The sequence below is a fragment of the Ostrea edulis genome, chromosome 8, assembly GCF_947568905.1.
Source record: "Ostrea edulis chromosome 8, xbOstEdul1.1, whole genome shotgun sequence".
Classification (NCBI taxonomy): Eukaryota; Metazoa; Mollusca; class Bivalvia; order Ostreida; family Ostreidae; genus Ostrea; species Ostrea edulis.
In genome coordinates, this window is record NC_079171.1 from 804,469 (window position 1) to 815,000 (window position 10,532).

At 34.3% G+C, this 10,532-nt stretch overlaps 1 protein-coding gene across 1 annotated transcript in view; it reads right to left on the minus strand.

Moving 5' to 3' along the window:
- Positions 1 to 134: 134 nt before the first annotated feature.
- LOC125662145 (uncharacterized) overlaps positions 135 to 10,532 on the minus strand; it is a 26,295-nt gene continuing 15,897 nt past the window's right edge. Inside the window, exons 9-13 of the mRNA XM_056146808.1 lie at positions 9,927 to 10,046; positions 5,683 to 6,201; positions 4,852 to 4,983; positions 1,425 to 1,439; positions 135 to 608 (exon numbers count right to left, since the gene is read on the minus strand). Coding sequence (XP_056002783.1) covers positions 493 to 608; positions 1,425 to 1,439; positions 4,852 to 4,983; positions 5,683 to 6,201; positions 9,927 to 10,046 — 902 coding nt within the window. The 3' untranslated portion in view covers positions 135 to 492. The remainder of the gene's footprint in view (positions 609 to 1,424; positions 1,440 to 4,851; positions 4,984 to 5,682; positions 6,202 to 9,926; positions 10,047 to 10,532) is intronic.

The window sequence follows — 10,532 nt, forward strand, 5'->3', positions numbered from 1 at the left end:
ATTTGAATATGTACAACAGAGATAGATAATTAGAACGACGATCCAGGCGCCATGTTGCCGTCTAAAGATTGCTACTCACCGTCAAAAGACATTTAGACGTCAATCACGTGACGTCATTTTAGTCGAACGCAAAACAGATTAGCAATTTTTTTAATGTCACAATGTAATCGTGTGATCACTTTTCTGTTTTATCAACTTCTGGAATCTTAGCGAATATAAAGCAAAGACATATCAGATAAATCACACAAGATAAATGAATGCTATTTTAACACAAAGAACAACAAACAAACCAGTTTCAAGATGAAAAATTATGTGATATGAAAAACATCAATGTGCAAATAAAATTCTATCCACAGATGTCGAATTGCTAGGGAGGAGGGGTTAGGCGAGGTCGTCATACGTTCGTAATTTAAAAATAAAAGGAAGATTTCAGGATTCCTCGCCCCCACTCCTCGGACGCTCGAATGGAATTCCTCAATTCCAGTTCCGGAATCAGCATATCTGGCAGAATTTTCTACAGTGACGATAGACAAAACTGGAGAAGGTGTGATCTGTACAGAGCGCCTGTTCGTATTCATCACAGTTGGTGATCGTATCAACACAAGGATCTACAAAATAAAACACATACTGTTAATTATATTTAGTGATCGTATCAACACAAGGATTTACAAAATAGAACACTGTTAATTATATTTAGTGATTGTATCAACACAAGAATCTACAAAATAGAACACACACTGTTAATTATAATTAATGATCGTATCGACACAAGGATTTACAAAATAAAACACTGTTAATTATAATTAATGATTGTATCAACACAAGGATCTACAAAATAAAACACTGTTAATTATAATTAGTGATTGTATCAACACAAGGATCTACAAAATAAAACACTGTTAATTATAATTAGTGATTGTATAGACACAAGGATCTACAAAATATAACACACACTGTTAATTATAATTAGTGATTGTATAGACACAAATATCTACAAAATATAACACACACTGTTAATTATAATTAGTGATTGTAGAGACACAAGGATCTACAAAATATAACACACACTGTTAATTATAATTAGAGATTGTAGAGACACAAGGATCTACAAAATATAACACACACTGTTAATTATAATTAGAGATTGTAGAGACACAAGGATCTACAAAATAAAACACTGTTAATTATAATTAGTGATTGTATAGACACAAGGATCTACAAAATAAAACACACACTGTTAATTATAATTAGTGATCGTATCGACACAAGAATCTACAAAATAAAACACACACTGTTAATTATAATTAGTGATCATATCAACACAAGGATCTACAAAATAAAACACTGTTTATTATAATTAGTGATCATATCAACACAAGAATCTACAAAATAGAAAACACACTGTTAATTTTAATTAGTGATCGTATCAACACAAGGATCTACAAAATAGAAAACACACTGTTAATTATAATTAGTGATCGTATTGACACAAGGATGTACAAAATAAAACACACACTGTTAATTATAATTAGTGATCGTATTGACACAAGGATCTACAAAATAAAACACACACTGTTAATTATAATTAGTGATCGTATTGACACAAGGATCTGCAAAATAAAACACACACTGTTAATTATAATTAGTGATTGTATTGACACAAGGATCTACAAAATATAACACACACTGTTAATTATAATTAGTGATTGTATCGACACAAGGATCTACAAAATAGAACACACACTGTTAATTATAATTAGTGATTGTATCGACACAAGGATCTACAAAATAGAACACACACTGTTAATTATGATAAAAGATATAATAATGTTAATATGGAGTTAATGCCAAGTTCGTTTAAAATGCAGTTATAATTTTGAGCTTTATAAACAAAGACTATGTTGGTAGAAGTTTCGTCAGCTGGAACCAAAACATATTCCTCATGCAAAACTTTTATGGTACCAATTTTGATGCACCAGATGCGCATTTCGACAAATAATGTGTCTTCAGTGATGCTCAATCGAAATGTTTTAAATCCGAAATAACAATGAAGTTTCAGAGCTTCTATAGGGGAAAACAGTGTGCCAAAAAAGTGGAGTCAAATTCGTCCAAGGATAAGAGGTATGCGTGGGGGAGATAATCTTCATGTAACTTCTGTAATTCTTTGATCACTTCTGGTTTACTGAACACAGAAGGATAAATGGACATTAACGGCAAACTGACAACTCAACTGTATGACAAACGGGATGATTTCAGCTTCTCCATCGTCAACTTCCCACATTTATGTAGCAATATTCCATTATCACCTGCATATGGTGTTTATATATCTCAACTGATTCGATATGCAAGAGCATGTTCTGGGTATAGTCAGTTTTTAAATCGAGGTACGCTACTGACAAACAAGTTGATGGTACAGGGATTTCAACAGTCTCGATTGAAGTCAGCATTTCGCAAATTCTATGGTCGTTATAACGATCTAGTTCGTCAATACAACCTCGCATTGGGTCAAATGTTGTCTGACGTGTTTCATACCGATTGTTAAGCCGTTCTTGGCACACTAATTTTGACTGCGGATAACTCCGTTTACCTGATCAGGATATGGGGCTCACGGCGGGTGTGACCGGTCAACAGGGGATGCTTACTCCTCCCAGGCACCTGATCCCACCTCTGGTGTGTCCAGGGGTCCGTGTTTGCCCAACTATCAATTTTGTACTCCTTGTAGGATTTATGAGATTGATCACTGTTCGTTATCTTCACCTTGCATGGAACGCACATTTGTTTTGATGTGTATAACACGTGATTTTAATTTTCCTCGTATACTTCTCCATTCTGACAAGGTATATCTTCCTCTTTTTCATGTTTAACCTATCGTTTAGCATAATCTTCGACAGAGATGAATCTTCTGTGCAAATTGAGACTAGGGTCCTCTGAATTTAAGAGTTTTTAAAACTAAGCTATTTAAGGTCCACATTTTCAACTATATCTACAGCGACGGTAGTGGCAGGTCCAGCTGGACAATAGTTGAAAGACGAAGAACAAGAAGAATAACACGTCAAACAGCATTCGATCTAACGACAGGTTGAATTCAGTTGAACTATAAGTTTACCCCCTCGACAGGTTGAATTCAGTTGAACTATAAGTTTACCCCCCTCTGTTGCGGCACGGTATGCAGAGAACCCAGGTTTGATACCATTATTCAGGGTCCGTGGATGAAGAAATCAAAACAGATCAGTATAACAGCCACAGAATTGGGAAAATACTGACTTTGTCACATGATCTTATATGTTAGCGTCCTGCGGGATTTAAAAATGATCATACACAGAACATGCTCTCGCGAATCGAATTAGTTGAGAGGCAAAGACACTTTTTGCAAGTGATGCTAGGATATTGGTACATAAATATGGAAAGTCGATGATGGAGAAACTGTTTGTCAAAAATTCAAGGCTCCAGTTTGCGATTAACGACTATTTTCTATAAAATATTCAAACATTAAACAGATCCCATTGTGTCCTTTGTTTCAAGTTCACTGGGATATTGCTACATGGGAAGTTGACGACTTGCGATACTTGTTCTCATGGAGACTGATAGACTGTATATTTGTTTTTATTCTGTAAACCAATCCTCAAATTTCATTTTAATTAAAGAAGACATCTTAGTTTACTTTTACACCCATAGAGAGTCTTCACCCGTTTTAGACCTCAGAACCGTTGTAGCAAAGTTTTTTGTTATCGTGTGAACACCTACTGTGATAACAGACGTCCATTTTTAAGGTTATGTTCGAAAAACCCGTGATTCTCACTTCTAAATACCAAGTGACTTTTACTTTTAATGCCGGAAGAAAAAAAATTTATTACGTCTTAGATTTGTAGCGGTGCCGAGATGGGAAATCGAACATGAGTACTCTAAACACTCTAACCACGAACGACGATTTTCCAGTTAATATTGTATACTACGATTTATGTTATTTATTGTTTGTTTAATATTGTATACTACGATTTAAGTTATCTATTGTTTGTTTAATATTGTATACTACGATTTAAGTTATTTATTGTTTATTTAATATTGTATACTACGATTTAAGTTATTTATTGTTTATTTAATATTGTATACTACGATTTAAGTTATTTATAAAATTATTCATCGTTTGTTTTATATTGTACACTACGATTTGAATTATTCATCGTTTGTTTAATATTGTATACTACGATTTAAGTTATTTATTGTTTGTTTGATATTGTATACTATGATTTAAGTTATTTATTATTTGTTTAATATTGTATACTACGATTTAAATTATTCACTGTTTGTATTTATATGTTAATGCACACTGGATTAGCTCTTAAAGAAGTTGGTACTAATAAGAACCAGGGCATTCATCTTTGACAAAATTAGACATTCATTTGTGTAGGTACGATCTCTGTTGGACACCGGACTTTAGTGGTGAATTCAGGCTCGCAAGGAATATAATTCATGTTTGCATCAATTGATTAAAGTGATGTAGATGTTTGGGATATAAGATTGATTTTACTGTTGGTAACAAACACACGAAGAATAAGAAAAGAAGGATAACTCCGGTTAATGTGATTAAATTAGAAGGCATCAACAGATGTCTTGTTTTGGAATGAGCTTTCCGTCACTTAGTTTTGGGGTTTGCATAATTCAGTATGGGTTTTACGTCATTTACTATGGTTGTACGTCATTCAGTATGGGTTTTACGTCACTTACTATGGTTTTACGTCATTCAGTATGTGTTTTACGTCACTTACTATGGGTTTTACGTCACTTACTATGGGTTTTATGTCGCTTACTATGGGTTTTACGTCACTTACTATGGGTTTTATGTTTACTTACAAGCATGACACAATCCACAGGTATAACGACAACGTGTGCTTCCCCAGGAATAGTAAATGCTAGTCCTATTACAGATGTCAAACAAATTGTATTTCATGCAATTGATATTTACTGCGTCAGCACATCCATTTACTACAAAGAAATACAATTTGGAATTATATTTCGTGTTCTTAATAAACAGCTGTGGAGTTATTTCCACTGCGAAATTGTTATTGATGCTTTAAAAAATATGACAGTCTGACTGTTTTTTTAAGCAAATAGATATATAGAGAAAATGGTTACAATGTTACGATGAAGGAACAAGTCACGCCTTTTATTGCATCGCATATACCTCCTACAAAATGCACAAGGTGAATGCCTGTGTCTTATCTCTGACAGTTATAAAGTTTTAAGGTGTGACAAAAGATGGACAGAGAGATAGACGTGCAGACACGATGAGAAAATCAACCATGGTATGTGTTAAATTTCCTTTTGGAGTTTTGAGCACATTGTATTTCACTTATGTGCCTAGGAGGAGTAAGCATCTCCACGGATAAAAATCTCTGAGCATATTAATCACCAGACGAGTACAGTGTATTTGACTTACCCCACATATAGGGATATCTGAGCAATTTACTCACCGGACGGATCCGGAGTTTTCAGTAGCGGTCAACAGGGGATGCTTACTCCTTCTAGGCACATGATCCCACCTCTGGTGTGTCCAAGGGTCCGTGTTTGCCCAACTATCTATTTTGTATTGCTTATAGGAGTTATGAGGTTGATCACAGTTCGTTATCTTCACCTCGCATTTGACTTACCCCACGGATAAGGATCTTTGAGTATTTTACTCACCGGACGGATCCGGAGTTGTACTGTTGCTGTTTTGTCCATTGGTTGGTTGGTAAACACTGGAAATCCCCTGAGTACTGCCATTAAGTAGATTGTCTGTGCTCTGTGAATGCGTAATGGACAATAACGTTGATAATTCAGTCATGTGCATTGAAGGATTCCCTCCAGCTGTCGTCGACGAACGTGTTCGATTTATACTTTCAGTGGTATGCTGGGACGTATTTCTTGTAAGAGTCATAGAAGAGTGTGTTCGATTTATACTTTCAGTGGTATGCTGGGGCGGATTTCTTGTAAGAGTCGTAGAAGAGTGTGTTGGATTTATACTTTCAGTGGTATGCTGGGACGTATTTCTTGTAAGAGTCGTAGAAGACTGTGTTGGATTTATACTTTCAGTGGTATGCTGGGACGTATTTCTTGTAAGAGTCGTAGAAGAGTGTGTTGGATTGGGCGTTTTAGTTGTATACTTTGTAGGTGTGTATTGTGAGTAGATATTGGTTATAGGAGTAGCGGTTGTGATGGTAACTGCAAAACAAAAATAGGTAAAAAAGAAAGAAAAAAGTCAGATTACCCCCACTTCTGATCGGTAATATTGATGAGTATCACATGCCTTTACTTATATACTAGTAAACTATAAAGGAACCAGGAAAAAGTGAACATTGAAGAAGGGAACCCTGAACAATTAAACTTTGAATAAGTTAACACTGAACAAGTTAACCCTGAAGGAGTTAACAATAAACAAGTTAACAATAAACAAGTGAACCTTTAACAAGTTAACAATGAACGAGTGAACCATTAACAAGTGAACCATTAACAAGTTAACAATGAACAAGTGAATCATTAACAAGTGAACCATTAACAAGTGAACCATTAACAAGTGAACCATTCACAAGTGAACCATTAACAAGTGAATCATTAACAAGTGAACCATTAACAAGAGAACCATTAACAAGTGAACCATTAACAAGAGAACCATTAACAAGTGAACCATTAACAAATGAACCATTAACAAGTGAACCATTAACAGGTGAACCATTAACAAGTGAACCATTAACAAGTGAACCATTAACAAGTGAACCATTAACAAGTGAACCATTAATAAGTTACCAATTAACAAATGAACCATTAACAAGTTAACAATGAACGAGTGAACCATTAACAAGTTAACCATGAACAAGTGAACCACTAACAAGTTAACCATTAACAAGTGAAATATGAACAAGTGAACATTAACAAGTGAACCATTAACAAGTCAACAATGAACGAGTGAACCATTAACAAGTGAACCATGAACAAGTGAACCATGAACAAGTGAACCATTAACAAGTTAACAATGAACAAGTGAACCATTAACAAGTTAACCACTAACAAGTTAACAATAAACAAGTTAACAATAAACAAGTGAACCACTAACAAGTTAACAATAAACATGTTAACAATAAACAAGTGAACCATTAACAAGTGAACCATTAACAAGTTCACAATGAACAAGTGAACCATTAACAAATGAACCATTAACAAGTTAACAATGAACAAGTGAACCATTAACAAATGAACCATTAACAAGTGAACCATTAACAAGTGAACCACTAACAAGTTAACAATAAACAAGTTAACAATAAACAAGTGAACCATTAACAAGTGAACCATTAACAAGTGAACCATTAACAAGTTCACAATGAACAAGTGAACCATTAACAAATGAACCATTAACAAGTGAACCATTAACAAGTGAACCATTAACAGGTGAACCATTAACAAGTGAACCATTAACAGGTGAACCATTAACAAGTAAACCATTAACAAGTGAACCATTAACAAGTTAACAATGAACAAGTGAACCATTAACAAATGAACCATTAACAAGTGAACCATTAACAAGTGAACCATTAACAAATGAACCATTAACAAGTGAACCATTAACAAGTGAACCATTAACAAGTGAACCATTAACAAGTTAACAATGAACAAGTGAACCATTAACAAATGAACCATTAACAAGTGAACCATTAACAAGTGAACCACTAACAAGTTAACAATAAACAAGTGAACAATAAACAAGTGAACCATTAACAAGTGAACCATTAACAAGTTCACAATGAACAAGTGAACCATTAACAAATGAACCATTAACAAGTGAACCATTAACAAGTGAACCATTAACAAGTGAACCATTAACAGGTGAACCATTAACAAATGAACCATTAACAAGTGAACCATTAACAAGTGAACCATTAACAAGTGAACCATTAACAAGTTAACCACTAACAAGTTAACAATAAACAAGTTAACAATAAACAAGTGAACCACTAACAAGTTAACAATAAACATGTTAACAATAAACAAGTGAACCATTAACAAGTGAACCATTAACAAGTTAACAATGAACAAGTGAACCATTAACAAATGAACCATTAACAAGTGAACCATTAACAAGTGAACCACTAACAAGTTAACAATAAACAAGTTAACAATAAACAAGTGAACCATTAACAAGTGAACCATTAACAAGTTCACAATGAACAAGTGAACCATTAACAAATGAACCATTAACAAGTGAACCATTAACAAGTGAACCATTAACAGGTGAACCATTAACAAGTGAACCATTAACAAGTTAACAATGAACAAGTGAACCATTAACAAATGAACCATTAACAAGTGAACCATTAACAAGTCAACCATTAACAAGTCAACCATTAACAAGTCAACCATTAACAAGTGAACCACTAACAAGTTAACAATAAACAAGTTAACAATAAACAAGTGAACCACTAACAAGTTAACAATAAACATGTTAACAATAAACAAGTGAACCATTAACAAGTGAACCATTAACAAGTGAACCATTAACAAGTGAACCATTAACAAGTGAACCATTAACAAGTGAACCATTAACAAATGAACCATTAACAAGTGAACCATTAACAAGTGAACCATTAACAAGTGAACCATTAACAAGTGAACCATTAACAAGTGAACCATTAACAAGTTAACAATGAACAAGTGAACCATTAACAAATGAACCATTAACAAGTGAACCATTAACAAGTGAACCACTAACAAGTTAACAATAAACAAGTGAACCATTAACAAGTGAACCATTAACAAGTTCACAATGAACAAGTGAACCATTAACAAATGAACCATTAACAAGTGAACCATTAACAAGTGAACCATTAACAAGTGAACCACTAACAAGTTAACAATAAACAAGTTAACAATAAACAAGTGAACAATTAACAAGTGAACGATTAACAAGTTCACAATGAACAAGTGAACCATTAACAAATGAACCATTAACAAGTGAACCATTAACAAGTGAACCATTAACAAGTGAACCATTAACAAGTGAACCATTAACAGGTGAACCATTAACAGGTGAACCATTAACAAGTGAACCATTAACAAGTGAACCATTAACAGGTGAACCATTAACAAATGAACCATTAACAAGTGAACCATTAACAAGTGAACCATTAACAAGTGAACCATTAACAGGTGAACCATTAACAAATGAACCATTAACAAGTGAACCATTAACAAGTGAACCATTAACAAGTGAACCATTAACAAGTGAACCATTAACAAGTTAACAATGAACAATTGAAACATTAACAAATGAACCATTAACAAGTGAACCATTAACAAGTGAACCATTAACAGGTGAACCATTAACAAGTGAACCATTAACAAGTGAACAATGAACGAGTGAACCATTAACAAGTGAACCATTAACAAGTTTACAATGAACAAGTGAACCACTAACAAGTGAACCATTAACAAGTGAACCATTAACAAGTGAACCATGAGCAAGTGAACCATGAACAAGTTACCAATTAACAAGTGAACCATTAACAAGTTAACCATGAACAAGTGAAAAGAAAGTACAGCGATAAGTCCCACAAATCTGATGAAAATATAAAAGGGGATTGCAAGCACGGACCCCTGGATACATCATAGGTGGGATAAGTTAACCTGTCACACCTGCCGTGAGTCTATAATAAAAATCAGTTTGTAAAGAACAGCCCAAAAATTGGTACTAAGCCTGACGTCAGATAGCATTTGACCCAATGATGTCAGACTGTATTTGACCCAGTGATAGACTGTATTTGACCCAGTGATAGACTGTATTTGCAAATCAGATCATTTCAATAACCACAGGACAGATAATATAAATATATGAAATATTTACTCGTAAAATAAATTCAGTGCAGCTAGTAAGCAGATTGTTAGTGTATGACACTCACGCTGACAGGACGAACACGTCCTAGGACAGGCGGCTCGAACGTCTGGTACTGAGTCACATTTGTCTCTTAACAGCGGACAAAACCGGTCATAATCTGTGCACGTCTCTGTTGAAAAGCAGACTACGGTCAACACACATGTTATATTAAAAAGGCAAAAGTAAAACAAATATCATATATGGGGCACCTGTAAAGTGCGAAACGGAATTGAAACGAAACAAATCGAAATCTACCAAAACGAAACCTACCAAAACGAGACTAAACATTGTATAACCGAACTCTTATAACTATAATCATTAAAAATGGTCCCTGTGAAAATTATCACATCAACATATAATTCGCCTTGCCTTTGATGTAGGCTTTCGGTGTGACTGATCCAAAGTTTTAAAAGTTGGAAGGGGGTGTTTAAGCACAAAGTACATATCCGAAGTTGATTAAATTACAAATACCATGCGCAATTAGTTTCACATCTAGAAATTTCAACACGGAGGATTACAGTTTCACAGGTCGGAGGTATGGGGAGGTATGGGGAAACACACTAAACGAGAGGTGCTGTCACCGTTGTTGGATCCGCTTTTGGGCATAACTATATGTATCAGTATTTTTTGC